The following is a 15870-nucleotide window of genomic DNA, read 5'->3' as shown; positions in this document are numbered from 1 at the left end:
CTCTGAGTGTGTGTGTGCTCACTCCATAGCGTGGACACACACGGAGACCGTATAGTACAACGCCCCCTCGTTTCCTTTTCAAATCCTAACCCATGAAGAGGAGTGCATTAAAAAAAAGAATGTTACTGTGAGCGAATGTGTCCTTGTGTCACAGCACAGTGTGTGTGGCTGACTGACTGACTGACTGCTGCTCATCAGGCCTGACCCGTTTGTCATCGCTCTATTTAGCGTAAACTGAAATTGACAATGGTAACAAATTCATGAGGCTAACAAAAAAAAAATTCAAATCACTTCCAGTGTACATAGATTATTTAAAGCTTGCACTTACATATTGTCGTTTCCAGCTTGCAACAGCTGGATACAGGTCCATTGATTTATTGGGTTTTTCTACATATGACCTCAATAGATGTGGGCTTTTGTTCAGAACCAGCAGGAGACAGTGTGGTTTGAACAGGACAATGATCAATTTTGTTTTATTAAAAGGCAAATTTGATGAAAATACAGTAGTAGCAGCAGTGGTAGTAGACACATTTGTAAAATATCTTAATATATCTTATGTATATCTTAAATGGCTCTGTGTAACTCCTGTGTTGTGCTGGTAGCTGGTTGTTGGCTTATGTTAGATGACTCATTTCTAAACTAACGTTAGCTGCTGCGGCTCTGCGGAGCAGAGAGAGGCAGGCTTCTATAAGCGACCAAAATAGTTTCATAATTTTTTCACATCACATTACAATCTGCTCACTTATGACCAATAAAAGGGTGATTATGATGTGTAAATTGAAACAAGTTGTTACATTGAGCCCCTTTAAAGATGCAATATGTGCATTAGAATTGGCCACGTATGGCAGACATCCATACTCCCAGCAGTTAGGGGCAGCATATCAGGAGAATTGCTTTTAACCGCTGCTAACTGTATTCTGTTTATACAGCCATGGCTGCTGCTAATGTTAGCTCGATAGCCATGCAGCTAGACATAATACCAGGCCAGCCTTGGAATTTACACTGCTAGTACAGGAGCTTTGGCCTACAGGGAGAAAGATGCCCAGGTTTTCAGCAGTTATCTCTGCAACACAACACATGCAAGTCTTTAATGTCACAAATGTGGTTTCCTCACATTCTGTTGATAGATTTGATTTATTTTTCAACTCATATTCATATTGAAAGTTCGATATATTTCAAGATGGGCTGACCAAAGTCCACAAAATAATAATATTAAAATGTAGTAGAATTTAAATTTAGAGTGAATGGCTACTTAGATCTGAAACAGTTATGTTTACAAATACAAGTTCTGTCACTAAAAAAAAGACATTTTAATTTAAATATAAGTGGATTACAGAAAAATAACAATAGGTCAGAGGATGACAAGCATATTTGGGGTTTCCTTGCCCTTATTTTTGGACTTTTGGCCTTTAGTCAGACAGGACAAGCCATTTCAACGTGTCAGCTTGGGCTTTATTGATGCATTGGCAAATAATTATAGATCAGTCAGTAAATTAATTTACAGTAAGGCAGGTTACATCTAATGTGGAACCACCTGCTTGTTCTCAGCAGCACACGGATTATGTTTGACAGGATGAGTTGTTAGAATCCCCAGCACCAAACATCATGAGCTGGAGCTCATGGGGGTCTGATTCGCAATGGACCGCCTCGTGTTTTAACCGCTGCTTTGCCGAACCAAAGCGCCTTTCTCAACGCATGATTTTGTGAGAACAACAGCATTAGTATTAGCAGCTTATCAGTATTAGCGCCTGCTGCTCCGTTTGCCCCCCGCCCCCCGGGGTGGGTGTGCATTGTCGGCGCTGCTACTGTCTCTTTAAATTTACCCAGGAGCCCCTTAAGGAGCCCCAGGGGCCCCTAGTCCGGCTCCCCACCCTGAAGACAAGCAAGAGCCTTAAAATACATTACTGGAGGCCTGCGCTGAGGCGCTTCTACCCAGAGCAGGACGGAGCAGCGGGCTGTTGTCGGCGGAAGGATTCATGATTGTGATTCTGTGAAAAGTTAACTTGGCTCCCGTGCGGGGCGCGTGGGGGGACATCGTAGAGCACGGGCTCCTCTGCGATGGGCTCGTTATAGAGCGCCTGCCAGATGCGTGTCGAGCGGTGCCGAGCGGTGTGGACATGTTACTGTTGTAACATGTTGTTGTTAGAGTGACATGTCCCGCTTCAACGCTACGATACAGTGAAGGAAGGAGGGACAGTAGCCACTATTAACACAGCAGCCGGGCCAGTGATGGAAGAGAAAGAAACGGGGGAAAGCGAGCCTGTGGACCTCCGGTGTGCCGAGCAGACTGAGCTGCTCTCATTAATAATAAGCGGGGAGGAGGAAGCGACGCCAGAGGAGAGTGACTTGGGAGGTAAAGGAAAAAAACTCGTGTTATTATTCGGGGTGTTTCCCACCGTAATGTGGCTCTGCGTGTCTGTCAGAGTCACGGCCATTGTCAGGCAGCCAGTTAATCCGTGTCAGGGACAATGCCATGGAGCAGCATGGCCCCTCCGTCTCTGTGGCTCCTATAAACAAAGGCTCAACAGCACGCAGGCAGGCGGACCGAGACACACAGCTGCCACCTAGTGGACAGCGGCGACACAGGCCGCCTCACACCTATGAATAAACAATAATAATATGGGGTTTTGCAATAAATCCCCAATTTTAGAGAATATGTAGATAGAGAATTCCCATGTAGGCCGAAAAATACAGAACAAAGCAGTAAATAAAGAAGGTGGGTTCATAAAGAGGGATGGTGTAAGAAAAATAAAATGAGCCATCTATGAGCTCCAGCTGTCAGTCATCAAGAGCCAAACAATGACATTTTAACAAATTACATTTTGCGAAAATCTTTCTCTGTCTATACGTATTTATATTATCTTTTATATATGTAACATCTTACCCAAATTCTTTGTATGCCATCTGCTCTGATGTATCATATCCTCATGATGTATTACTTTATTTTAACAGGTAATTTAAATTGAGAGAGACCCATTTACAGCCTCTGCATGAGTGAAAGCCGATGGACAATTTAAACCAGACACCATACACAGTAGTTCCACATTTAGTTTTTATCATCAGCATCAGCACATAATTATCACAGTCTGACCACTACAGAGTTTACAAGATATGTACTGAACTATGTCACAGTGACTGTTTGTAAATGATCTCAGAACATATTCTGTATTCCTGTACTGGAAGTCTTTGTCACTTATTGGCCTAAATACAGGTTGCTTATATACTGTTATGTAAAGAAATGTTAATAATTTATTGAATTGTTCATCCATGTAAAAACAAAGGGTACTGGCACCCTATCAAGTTGATCAGCCAGAGCCATATTAGATAACATTTTTTAGTCACTGTGATTGCAACTTTGAACAAATACATGTATAATGTTGGTTTATGACAATTCTTACATGTGCAGAGTCAAAGAGGTGATTTTGACTGACAGCCTCATGTCACCTAACACATATTATAATAACATTTCCAATCAAATTCAGAGCGATTTACTGATATATAGATCGAATACAAAAAATTCTCTGACAATCTGATTAGTACTTCACAACAAAAGATTAAGAGTAATAAGATATTTACATATGTGTTTAGGATTTTTAGTTGCGGTGAACATTCTTATAGAGACAGCACAGCAGAACTGATCTGTTCTCTCTCCTGTCAGAAGAGGACAGTCTTGTCAATGGCCATGGTGAGGAGGAATCAGAGGCTGGCATGGTTACACCTGTCAGGTCTCCAGGCACCAGCTACTGGAGCATCACAGAGGGCCCGGACCACCCGCTTCTCCTTTCCCCAGCACCAGGGCCCTCCGCACGTAAACCAAGAGTCCAGAGGGCCTCGCGTCCGGGCCTAAGCCGGATCCCGGGGCGGGACCACCGCCGCTACTACCACGAGTACTGGCGCAGCGAGTACCTGATGGACTTTGATCCTCAGAGGCACGGGATGATCTGCATGGTGTGTGGCAGTTCGCTAGCCACCCTGAAGCTCAGCACCATCAAGAGGCACATTCGACAGAAGCACCCCGACTCCCTGCTGTGGAGCGCTGCCGACAAGGAGGTTATCCGCTCAGGGTGGGAGAGCCACCTGAGTCTTGGGGGTGGTCAGAGGTCATACAGCTCAGCTGTAGGACCTTCACCTCAAGAGGAAGAGGAACAGCTGGACTCAGAGAAACATGCTGCTGGTAGGTAGGCGTCTGCCAGACATTTTCCAAATCTTACACTTGGTGGCAGTATGAGTTAATGGCTTGGCATTGAGGATGATGTAATGATTTAGTGATGATGTGTCAGGGATTGGAGAGGGAAGGGCTGTTCTGAGGTAGTTAAGGTAGTACTGTATATCTTAAATGAATGAGAAATAGATTCATGTTTATAATTTGACTGTAATAATACAGATCACTCAGGTTATGGCCACCCATCTTCAAAGTTAAAATGTTTACCCCTTTTTTATTTACAGCTTTTGAAATGACAAGAAAGAAGACAAAAAACAGGTTGTTATTATGCTGCATTCATGTGCTATTGGGGAATATTTTACATCTGAGATTTCCAACTTGCAGTAGATTTACATCCAGGAGACAAATGAAAACACAAAAGTTTAAAATTATACAGGACACAGCACAGCCACTGTAAAAATAAGTTCTGACTTTTTACTCAGAATTGAGATTAAATTCAGAATTAATCTGACTTTAAACTCAATTCTAAGAGAAAAAAGGAGGAAGAGGCCCTCATCTTTTTGTATCACATCCACATATGGATGCTATTGCACTGACTGAGAGAAGGTGGCTGAACAGCACAAAGACATATGAAGAAGAAGAAGAAGAAGAAGAAGAAGAAGAAGAATCTGAACTAAAATATAATTACAAATATTTTTAAAAAGAATAAGCAGAATGATAGAATGAACAGATGTTTTATGAGAAAGGAAATGTAGATGTTAGTCTCTTGTTCTGGTACCACTGTGTTGACTTTTTTAACCGTACACAACTTACAGTTACTTTTTTTTTGCTATGCAGCTTTCAAGACCAACACACAGTGGTGGCTGTGGTGCTTATTCTGACTCCAGTGACACTTCTTATTATCTAACTAACACATGGATGGTTAAAGTTAAAAGCGGTTTATTTACAACAATCCATAAGCTTGCAATTGCCATCTAACACAGGACTAAAACCTGCATGGTTGAGGTGTAAGAGGTGTCTCAGTGCCTCTGTCATGAGTAGTGTTTGCAGAAACAAGGTTGTGTGTTGAATTCTAACAAGGGATTCTAACAGCAAAGTTGTGTCATAGCCTAGTTGCTACTCTCATCATGTTTTTGATGTTCTCTGTGGATTTGCCTGGGTCATTGCTTTCCTCCAGCTAGTAATGTTGAATAAGGCACCAGCTGGAGATTTTCCCACTGGGTTTAATAGGTTTTAAGGTTCATTTATTTGTCCTTCAACAACTCAGACAACCAAATACAAGTTGTAGTCTCTTTATGCTACACAAGAAAAAGAACTTTCAAGTTGGAGTGTTGGGGATGAATTGAGGAGTCTCAGTCTGAGGAATGAAGCTGATCAGTAGTGTGGTGGTACAACAGCAGACACTTCTGTATCTGTTGTCAAATGGTAGCAGGGTGAACAGACTGTGGCTGGGTGGGTTTCATAGCCTAGTTGCTCCTCTCATTATATTTTGGATGTTCTCTGTGGATTTGCATGGGTCTCCTCTAGGCTCATTGCTTTCCTCCAGCCAGTAATGTTGAACAAGGCACCAGCTTGACCTCATCCTAAATACTTAAAAAATGTCGATTTTCCCACTGGGTTAAATAGAATATCACGCAGGGTTGATTTTTTTCTTGTCTCCTTTTCCTTTCATCCAAATGTATTGTTGTTGGAAGGTAGAAACAACAACACTGACATACAGTATTTCTGCTAAATTAGTCATTAATAAAAAAGTACACGAAGCAAACTAGAGAGCATCTTGTGAAGGGATCTCAACAGACAACGGTTCTATACATGTTCATAATAATAATACCCATCTTCGAACTCTGAAGCTGAGCTGAAGAGGTGATAGGAAACAGGGAGAGAGAGGGGGAGTGACATGCAGCAAAGGGACCCAGGCCGGGAGTTGAACCCGGGTCCGCTGCAGCGAGGACAAAGCCTCTGCACATGGGACACCCGCTCTACCAACTGAGCTAAACGGCGCTCCCCATCTTCAAACTCTGAGTCAAAATGAATGTGAGGCAGGAGTGTTTATCTTGTTTAGATGTGGTACATTTACGAGCTCACAAAGAACTTCAAAGATTATCATTGCTCAGTATCATTGTGTTGTGTCCTCACTGTTGAAACAGCCACATACTGTATACGCTCACAATTTTAAGGCCTTTAGAAGTAGAATTTGAATTCACTTTAGTATCACCAAAGACAGTCACCTACAGTAGTGGTTCCCAACCTTTTTTCCTTGAAGCCCCCCTTGCCTGTGTCCAAGACAAGCAATGCCCCCCCCCCAACCCCAACCCGCATACACTAAAAGAATGAAGTGATTAATTACAAACTTTTATTTGCAAAAATAAACAGTTGTAGGTTTTTGCTCTTATTCTCCTTGTTTTGCAATGTATATAGATACATTTCTCTCTCTCACACACACGCAAACACACACACACGCACGCACACACACACACACACGCACACAGTTTTTGACCAGAATAGGCCTACCTCATAGGGGTGTTGGTGATAAATAGCTTAATGAATTTAAATGTGGACCAAAAATATGTATCAATTTGGATTATACAGAGTTTTGATTATCCAGTCGGGTGTGTTTTGGGATTTTATAAATTCAATGTGCACAAATATAATTTTGGAAACCTCACAACCTCAGAGCAGACAAAGTTGTGCGCACCCCCTGCGATCTCTGGCGCACCCCTAGGGGGGCCCACACCCAAGGTTGGGAACCACTGACCTACAGCAATGATCCCTGAAAACAACTCTTTTACATTGTGTATTTTTTTATATATTCTAATCACATCAGAGCCCCCGTACCCTGTGACACCCCAGGAGCTGCAAGAACAACCACCTCTCAGTCTGTCTCCCCACTCTGAGGAGGGTGAAGCCCCCCAGCCCGAGCAGGAGGAGCAGGACCTCCCCGGGCCGTCAGCCCAGACACTGGAGCGCTACCTGAACGACTCCCTGCACGCCTGGTTCCGCCAGGAGTTCCTGATGGAGTATGAGGCAGAGGCCGGCCGGCTGCTGTGTATGGTGTGCGGAGGAGAGCTGCCCTCGCTCCACCTGGACCACATCAAGAGCCATGTGCTGGACACCCACCCCAACTCCTTGGTTTACAGCTCTGAGGAGAAGCACTGCATCCTGCAGGCCTGGGCTCAGACTCATGGTGAGGACCCAAAGGCACTAAAAAACCACATGCAGATAGATCTGACCCAAAATTTAAAAAGGTTTGGGACTACAGGTGGATCTATAAAACTAGGTAATGTATGTAGTATATAAGATAAGATAGAACTTTATTAATTGATTTATTAATCTATTAATCTATAAATGTTTGCTGGAAATTAACAATAAAAATAAGATACCTTTAGGAACATATTTAAACTACATTAAAACTTAAATAGAAAGGTAGTGTATGCAGTGACATTTAAAAGTCACAAATGTAGTACTGTAAATGATATCAAACATAATGATGATTATTATTATAATTATTAAGAGAAAAAGTATTGTTAAATATTTATCTTGTCTTATCGTTTGCTCTTATCAGTCTCACATGTGAAATGTACTGACGTCACTGGCACAAATCCACACACCCTTTTTTATCACTGCTTATCTGGATCAGGTAACAGGGTGAGCCAAGTAGCCTGGACGTCCCATCACCCCCTTCAATCTTCCAACACTGCCTCCTGTCCACAGTCCATGTCTCGTCCTCAGTGTTCTCGATCAGCAGCCCAAGTGATCATTGATTTGATTAAATTTATATTTCAACAGTTATCAAGAATCCATAGAAACAGTTCCTGCACTTTAATGGAGCTGTGGATGTTCAATGTTAAAGAAGTAATCAAGGTTTTAAGGTTCATTTATTTGTCATTCAACAACAAAGACAACCAAATATAAGTCTCTTCATGCTACACAAGAAAAAATCTTTTTCAAGGTGAGTGTTGAGGATGAATTGAGGAGTCTCACACTCCTCAATTCATGAAGCTGCTCTGTAAGCAGATCTTTCTGTATCTGTTGTCAGATAGTAGCACGGTTGACAGACTGTGGCTGGGTGGGTGTTGTCTTTTAGTATCTTTGGGCTCTGTGTGGACATCTCACTTCACTTCACTGATGTCACTGATCTTTTTTGAATCTTTGAATCTGTTTCATGATTCTCTGCCCTGAAACAGAAGAGCCAGACAACTCAATCAAAGCAGAGCCCAACACCAAAGAAGGCGGGGTGGACCTCTTTGCTCAGGATGTGGAGGCCATCCAGATCAACTCTGACTTGTACCCAGGAGATGATGGCACTTTAACTCAGGACACTTGTCTTATCGGTGAGGATGGAGGAGTTGGAGCTCCACAACAGGTACCCCAGCCCCTCCGCCAGCCCAGGAAGAGGCGGCTGCGCGGGGGCGACCCGTGGCGGCTTCGCCTCGACTATCTGGTGGCCTATGGGCCTCAGGGCCGGGGCACGTTCTGCATGGTGTGTTCTCAGGTCCTGCACGAATCCAAGGTCAGCAGCTTCCGCCGCCACATCCAGGAATGTCACCCCGAGACCACCACCCTGAGTCGAGAAGAAAGGGAAGCCATGGCTGCTGCCTGGACCAAAGATTATTCAAGTGAAGGCACACAAATTCAAGATGGTGAGACGCTTTTAGCCACTGTTATTTCCTACTGTTCAACTGTAAATTCTCAGTGTGTTCATTAATGTCAGCAGCAGATAGATAGAAGACTTTCAGTAACATAGCATCCAAAAATAAAAATAATCTGAACACAGAACTTGTTGAAGCCTGAAAATAATCCTGAACAAATTAATTACATAACTAATCACACTGGTTGGACTGTTCAGCTCTGTTTCAGACTGATACCTTTGGTTCAGGCTGGTCCGCATCCTCAACACTTGCCTTTTTCAGTTGCGGAAAATACTTTTCAGTACTCATGTGGACTTAAGCAGCAAACTCAGTGTAAGAGTAAAGCAAAAACATAACATTATCTATAAGAAGCATATTTGATTCACAGCAGCTACACATTGTGTGTTGACCTCGACAACCCAACTGTATTTTAACTTAACTTTTAACTGCAACTTGTTAACTAACTAAAGGAGGCCTTGCAATCGCTAGTTTGCCTAAGGGTCAGGTAGGGTCTCCAACATTAAGACACTGAAGGCATTGTATTCAGAACATAGAATATTTTTTACAACACTTTTTAATGTGTCATGTGTACAGGTGTTCACGAGATACCAACCTTTCGTGAACTAGTCAATTTCGCCAGCCATTTTCTCTGCACCACATATCGAGTTAACATGCTTTTATTTCCGGGGATGATCTTATTTTCAATGAGACAGACGCGGTGTGCACGGAGGGGAGGGGCTGTGTGTGTGTGTGTGTGTGTGTGAGATGCGTGAGTGACAGAGAGACGGAGGGAGAGCAGGGAAAGGAAATGCAGCTGAACGAATACGTTGCGTTTTAAAATGACATTAAAAAACAAAAAACAAACAAACAAAAAAAAAACGCAATATGTGGCGGTTTATTGCATTGATTCTGTGGTGCACCTCCATGAATTAGTCAATGGGTGGGAAACAGTCTTGCGACACGGACCCCACTGAATTAAATTTTATTTGGAAATGTATTCAAGAATTTCCAGCAGGGTTCTCCCCAGACGGTGGAACAATGGCGCTGCGCCGCTATACTGCTAGCTCAGCACCACTATACTCATTTTCAATGTTAGCTGCTTTATAGCGGGTGTTTGTGGGCTGCCGTGGTCTTCTCCGTCCGTCCTTCCCCCGGCTGACGGTGAGGAGCGTCTTTTCTCCCTGTTCCCCCCGGCTGACGGTGCGCCACTACACCTCTTCTTCTGGGGAGAACCCCGTCCTGTGTGTAAAAATTGCAAAATTCCCTAAAAATATATAGCAAGTGTCCATGTTTGACCATTATATTTTGATCTGAGCAAATAGAATGAATCACCCTTAACAAGAAAGTCAAAGTAAGATGCAGTTCAACTTCAGCAGCACCCGCCTGATTCACTTGCTGTTTTAGCAGAAATCAATCTGAGCGGAGCTGGTGTCCTCAACACCACAGCAGAGACGAGTGAAGACGCCTCCCCTGCTCTCAGACCACCCAGCAAAATCGCAAAGAAGGACGAGAGTGTGAATGGAGGTAAGGGTAAAGCGAAGGACGGGGCTGCCGCCACGCCCTCTCGTCATGGCCATTACCCTGGGAAGGACCAGAGGAGGAACTACCAGGTGCGCTGGCGGATGGAGTACCTGATGGATTACGACTGCCGCAGACACGGCCTCATTTGCATGGTGTGTGGAGCCACTCTGGCCACGCTGAAGGTCAGTACCATCAAGAGGCACATCCAGCAGGTACACCCCCACTCCTTTTACTACAGCTCAGAGGAGAAGCAGCAGGCCCTGCTGAGCTACAACCAGACTGCCCTGCATTTCATCCACTCTGATGACTGCTTCTCCTCCCAGGACCACGGACACACTGAGCTGGCTCCCACTCCAGCACACTTTGGCACTTAGAAAGGCGCTCCGTCTGTTGCTCCTCACATGGCCCCTGTTCAAAAGCGGTCCCCTGCCTTCTTTCTTAGAGGGGAAGTCCAGCATTTGTCAAACAGGATCTTATTCTCTTAACCATGCCCTATATTCACTTTCACTTGGTTCTTGTCAGGCTATAAATTTACCAAATGTGTCGGATGCAGGTGCTGTGTACAACCAGTGCTTATAATGGACGAAAAATAAGATCCATGTTCACAAATACTGGACTTTACCCTTTAAATGTGGACCTGAGAGGACTTCTGTGGCATGTTGCAGGTAGTAACTGCCACAGTGGAAATGCCTATACCTAAAAATGTCATTGCATAAAAAAATGAAAGTCCAGCCACTCACTTGAGTCTCAAGCCTCATCTGCACAGGATCTGGGTTACTGAGGACCTTGTAAGATTTAGGAAATGACGCCAGTGAGTGTATGTGTGCACAGATGCACAGAATCTGTGTTTTATTTAGACTTACATTTGAATTTTATTATCAGGGCCAGATCAAATCAGCTTTTGGTAAGTAAAAATTTAGGAGCTACTGTGGCTGGCTAGTGGTTGCATGTTCATGAACTATAGTTAACTCACAGTGTATGGTAGCTCACCAACTAGCCCCACAAGTAGTAGTAATTTGTAACATAAATCCATTTCACTGGAATGTTTGTGAACAGTTCTGTTTAACTGTGCTGAACCTTAGAGGATCAGTTCACCTGAAAAGGAAAATTCAGCCACTATCTCTTCCCCCTATGCTGATGGGAAGCCAGGTGAAAGTTTAGTACACAAAACATTTCTGGAGCTTCACATCAAAACTGGTTTAGCGCTACCTATAAATAATTTAGCCTTCGCACTTTCTGCTCTGATCACTTCTATTGAAATGGGGCTTGAGACATTAAATCCCCCTCCATGAGTGTCTGGACATTTATTTTTTAACTTGGTCTGTGATCATGGTACAGTATGTGCTGTGTAACTTTCAGGTCCAGGAGGGCCCCGAGGTTGATTTTGGTCGGGGTCAGAGTCTTATGCTCTCAGGAAGCTAGAAACAGAATCTACGGCAAAGCCGAGGTGAATTAGTTTTGCGATAGTGTGTCTGAAGACAACACAGCACTTTGCCCCTAAAAATGTACTTAACCCCAGCTTTCCTTGTGTACAGCCAATTGAATGAGACTGTGTTTGATGTTTATTGCTGAAGACAATGAATGGCAGCGTGCAGTCAGTCAGTAGGATTTCTCTAGTCTATTTAATTCCTTGTTTACAGTGGAGGAGAAGGACGACCTCCTCTCTCATCCATTCTAATGAGATATGTTATCTCTGTCAGTTGCATCGTTTCTCCACCCGCCTGCATCCTTTTTATTATCTACAACTCATTTCAGCTAAAAATTCTGCACAAAAAAAGAATATGTAAATATATGAAAAAATAGAATTATTTTTCCTTTATACAAGCACTTTTATGCACCCTGGTTTCTACAAAATGTGTTTGTAATTATGTCAAGTTTTTGTACTTCAGAAGGTTTGAAGATTTCAACAATGATGTTCTTTAACAGCTGGAGATGGCTCGAAGGACTTTTGCTTTGAAAAGTTTGCTCCCAGCTTTGGTACTGTTTCCTTTTTCCTTTTATTGTACAAAGTGTATGCAACAAAAGAACTAAGAGCAGTCTGAGAAAGAAAAGTCAGTCATAACATGTCAGTTTTTCACCTGGAAAATGTATCTCAGGGATTCTGTTTTCACCAACAACCCTTTCATCAGTGATCTTTCAGGAACACGCAGGCTGTTGACATTTGAAGATACTGAGTACATTTGTCAGCTTCAGTTATATCGGTGATGCTATACATATGAATGAGTATTAGGGCCACTGTTAAACAAAAGAGATTGACAAAGATAAAAAGAAAGAAATATTTTGAGAATGAAGTCATTTTGTAAGGAGAATTAGAGTCTCATTTTAAAGAAACGGCCATAATGTTTAAAAAAGGTGACATTTCTAAAAAATCTTTGGAATATTTTTTATTTAAAGCAACAAAATTTACCTTCTTGAAGAAAAATTGCTGATTGTTCAAGTCTCTTCCCCAATACTGGTGCTTCAGGATGTAGTCCGACCTGAGTTGCCAGTCTCTCTCCTGAGATCACATTTTGTTGATTTAAATAAAGTCAGAATTAGAAACAAAAAATCATACTTTAAGAAAAAAAATTTAAATGTTTAAATAAAGTCAGTTTGTTTTGAAAAAGTGTCTGGGGAATAAAAGGATAATAAGGAAAAACAAAAGTCTTGATTGTAAAAGAAAGAAGATGTCATAAAAGTCATGATATTTCATGATAAAGTTGTGATTTTTATTAAATATGTGGCTGTTGGACTATCAGGAAAACTAAAAAATACACATTAAGATCTCTGCATTTTCTCTAAAACCCTACTTTACTCTGTTGTATGTTGACAGAATTTGCTCAGTTGAAGCTTTTGCTACCAAACTAATGTACCAGTGAAGGACAGGTTTGCCCGAGCAGAGTCTCCCTACTGGACTGAGACAGCAGAGCAACAGTGTCATATTTCCATTTCATTGGTCCACTCTGACTAAGAAAAGGCCCCCACATCACTCTAGAACAGTTCTGTCACAGCACTTAATTATTTAAACTGAAGTAAGTTACAGTGAAATGAATGATAAATCATTTGTTGAAATGACATTTGATGCATTTGCTTGTGTGTGTGTTTATACTGTGTATGTGTATGATGGTGTGGGGAGAGATGTTTTTTCTTCTGTCTCACCTCGATCTTCTATCTGTACAAGGCCAACATGTGACATATGCATTCTCTCCTCATTGATCTTTGAATAAATACTCAACACCCTGACACCATTTATATAGTCTTTCCTGCTACATTAATATTGGACACTTATTTTAATTTTGGTTTTGGTATGATGTTATTGTTTAACACTCAAATAATGTAGTTGGACAGCCTAATTGTCAGGACTTTAAGCAACAACAGTTGAGCAGGGGTCTATAGTGTTCAAGAAAATAAAGCTCCACACTTCCTGATTTTGTAGTCCAGCAGTCTACTATGGGAGAATGTAGAGCGTTTTTGCAGTATCCAGGTCTACGTTGAAAGTCAGTGTTAGAAGGTAGTTGTACAAGCAGCCTTTGTTTAAATTTAAAATGTTGCTTAGTGATATCCATTTTCTACTACCATGACAACGCTTGGGAATGTTATGGACAGACACGGTAGCTGTCCCTCTATCGTCACTGCTTAATGTCCCAAATGTTAGCGATGCACGTTTCTGCAAAACCACTGATGCACTGAAACTTTACATTAGATTCAGTTTTCAAAAAGGGATGGAAAGGGTCATGTTTTGGCTTTTTTTTTTTTTTTTTTTTTTACAGTGGCACTAATTCTCTTCCAGACGCATTTGAAGAAAGTGGTCCTGATCAGAGATAGACTTAATAACACTGTGCCCTATTCCTCATACATGGTTTATCTATATCATGTTTAAGTGATTTTAGACAAATTAAATTATGCTGGTAAATTGGATGCAGCTAACAAAGTAATGTCCCATCAAGGTTACCTATTTGTTACTATACAATCCAAAGTTGCACAACAAAATAAAAAGTTTGTAGTTCCTTCATGCTATACAAACACAGAAAACATAGTTATAAAAAAAGATATACCATTGTTATTATAGTTACTAGTTACTTTGCAGATTCAGATTTCTCAGTGTTTATAGGCTACAAATGGTGACATGTTACCCATCAGATAGCTTTGTGGGCAGGACATTGTTTACGAGGATGTTACATCAGAGCCAAAGAAGCCCATTTTAACTTAAAGCTGCAAGCAGCGATGACTGGGCCCTCGCAGTCCACGCATGTCGGGGTATGCTGCCATCGGGGCTGTCCACGCAACACCTCCCGTTGTGGAAGTTGTTCCTTTATAATTCAGTGGCCTGCTACTGCCAGTATTAAATAATGTAAGCTGAAGTCAGAAAAACTGTGAACTGCTGCGTGATTCCCCGAACAAAGACTGAGTCGATGGTCCGCTTCTGGAGCTGGCTGAAGAGAATGTCCACATGAGGCATAATGCAATGAAATAGTTTCAGGAAGAAGCTGAAAGTAGTACCGTCCAGTAGCCTCACAAACCCTCCAGCTTCCCGCAGAGTGGTCGGCTCAAACTCCCCTGATGGTTTCAAAACACTGGATGATGTCACCTTTGTGCTCACACACAGTGTTCACGGCATGGATATAGAAGTCCGATCTAACTGTGCTTGCTATTGGGAGTCTGTGTACTACCACTCTATCAAGCACACTGGCTCTCTTGGGAGATCTTGAAAAAAAATCCAGAGAATCCACCCAGGTCAGAGAATAACTGATCAAATAATGGGATGTGAGACCTGCTGCACGATGAAAGCTGAAGAGGAAGAAAGATGAATATTTAAAAATCTTAAAAGGCAGAAAAGCTGAAAAATAAGAGGGCTAAAAGAGCTTAAAAAGGTGAACACAGAGTGCCGTTTAGCTCAGTTGGTAGAGTGCGCGTCCCATGTGCCGAGGCTCTGCAGCAGAGCGAGTCCTGGCCTGGGTCCTTTTGCTGCGTGTCACTCCCCCTCTCTCTCCCTGTTTCCTGTCATGTCTTCAGCTGTTCTATCAATAAGGCCAACAAAAATAATTAAAAAAAGGTAACACTTTGCACATATGGAGCAGTTGCAGAGGCAAAGAAGAAAATGTCCCCATAAGAATAAATGGAAAAACTCCTGCCATTTTTGAAAAAAATGTAATGGTTATTGCCAAAATATTGATATATTTTTGTTTTTTTCATAAGTGTTATGGTGTGGGCACAGGGCCAAATATAAAATTAAACTGGCACCAGAGCGCCACCTAGTGGCAGATTGGTAAGTCCTTTGTCAGACATCCTCAAGAGGGCAGTGGCAATGATTATACCAAGTTTTGTGTCACCTTGTGATTATTGCCTTAAATTTTGCAGAGACCCTCAGGGGCTCATGTCAAAGTAGTATCCTAAGTTTCATGTCATCCAAACACACCATTGTCGAGATATGCAACACTGTTTGGAACCAAATCTGCAAGAAGTTATTATTTAATTAAAAAATTCAATGTTCTATTACAAGTAGTATTACATAACTTTTACATAACTTTTTGTCAAGAGGGTCCACAGATGCTGTGTGCCAAGTTTCATGCAAATCGGTGA

General features: G+C 42.1%; 1 protein-coding gene across 4 annotated transcripts; it reads left to right on the top strand.

Annotated features, from left to right (window-relative positions):
* The first annotated feature begins 3 nt into the window (after positions 1-3).
* Positions 4-13538, top strand: zfta (zinc finger translocation associated). Of its 4 annotated transcripts, none has more exons than XM_030430691.1 (5): positions 4-2353; positions 3662-4174; positions 6987-7346; positions 8347-8802; positions 10198-13538. In XM_030430691.1, the coding sequence occupies exons 1-5, from the start codon at positions 2230-2232 to the stop codon at positions 10683-10685; spliced, it is 1941 nt and encodes a 646-aa protein (XP_030286551.1). In that variant the 5' UTR covers positions 4-2229; the 3' UTR covers positions 10686-13538. The 4 variants fall into 4 exon arrangements, with proteins under 4 accessions (XP_030286551.1, XP_030286550.1, XP_030286549.1 ...); XM_030430690.1 differs by having other exon boundaries at positions 10195-13538; XM_030430689.1 differs by having other exon boundaries at positions 3659-4174.
* The last annotated feature ends 2332 nt before the right edge of the window (positions 13539-15870 follow it).

Source organism: Sparus aurata, chromosome 10 (assembly GCF_900880675.1).
Source record: "Sparus aurata chromosome 10, fSpaAur1.1, whole genome shotgun sequence".
In the NCBI taxonomy this organism is placed as follows: Eukaryota; Metazoa; Chordata; class Actinopteri; order Spariformes; family Sparidae; genus Sparus; species Sparus aurata.
Note: the sequence above shows the minus strand (reverse complement) of the source record. Positions and strands in the feature narration are given on the sequence as shown.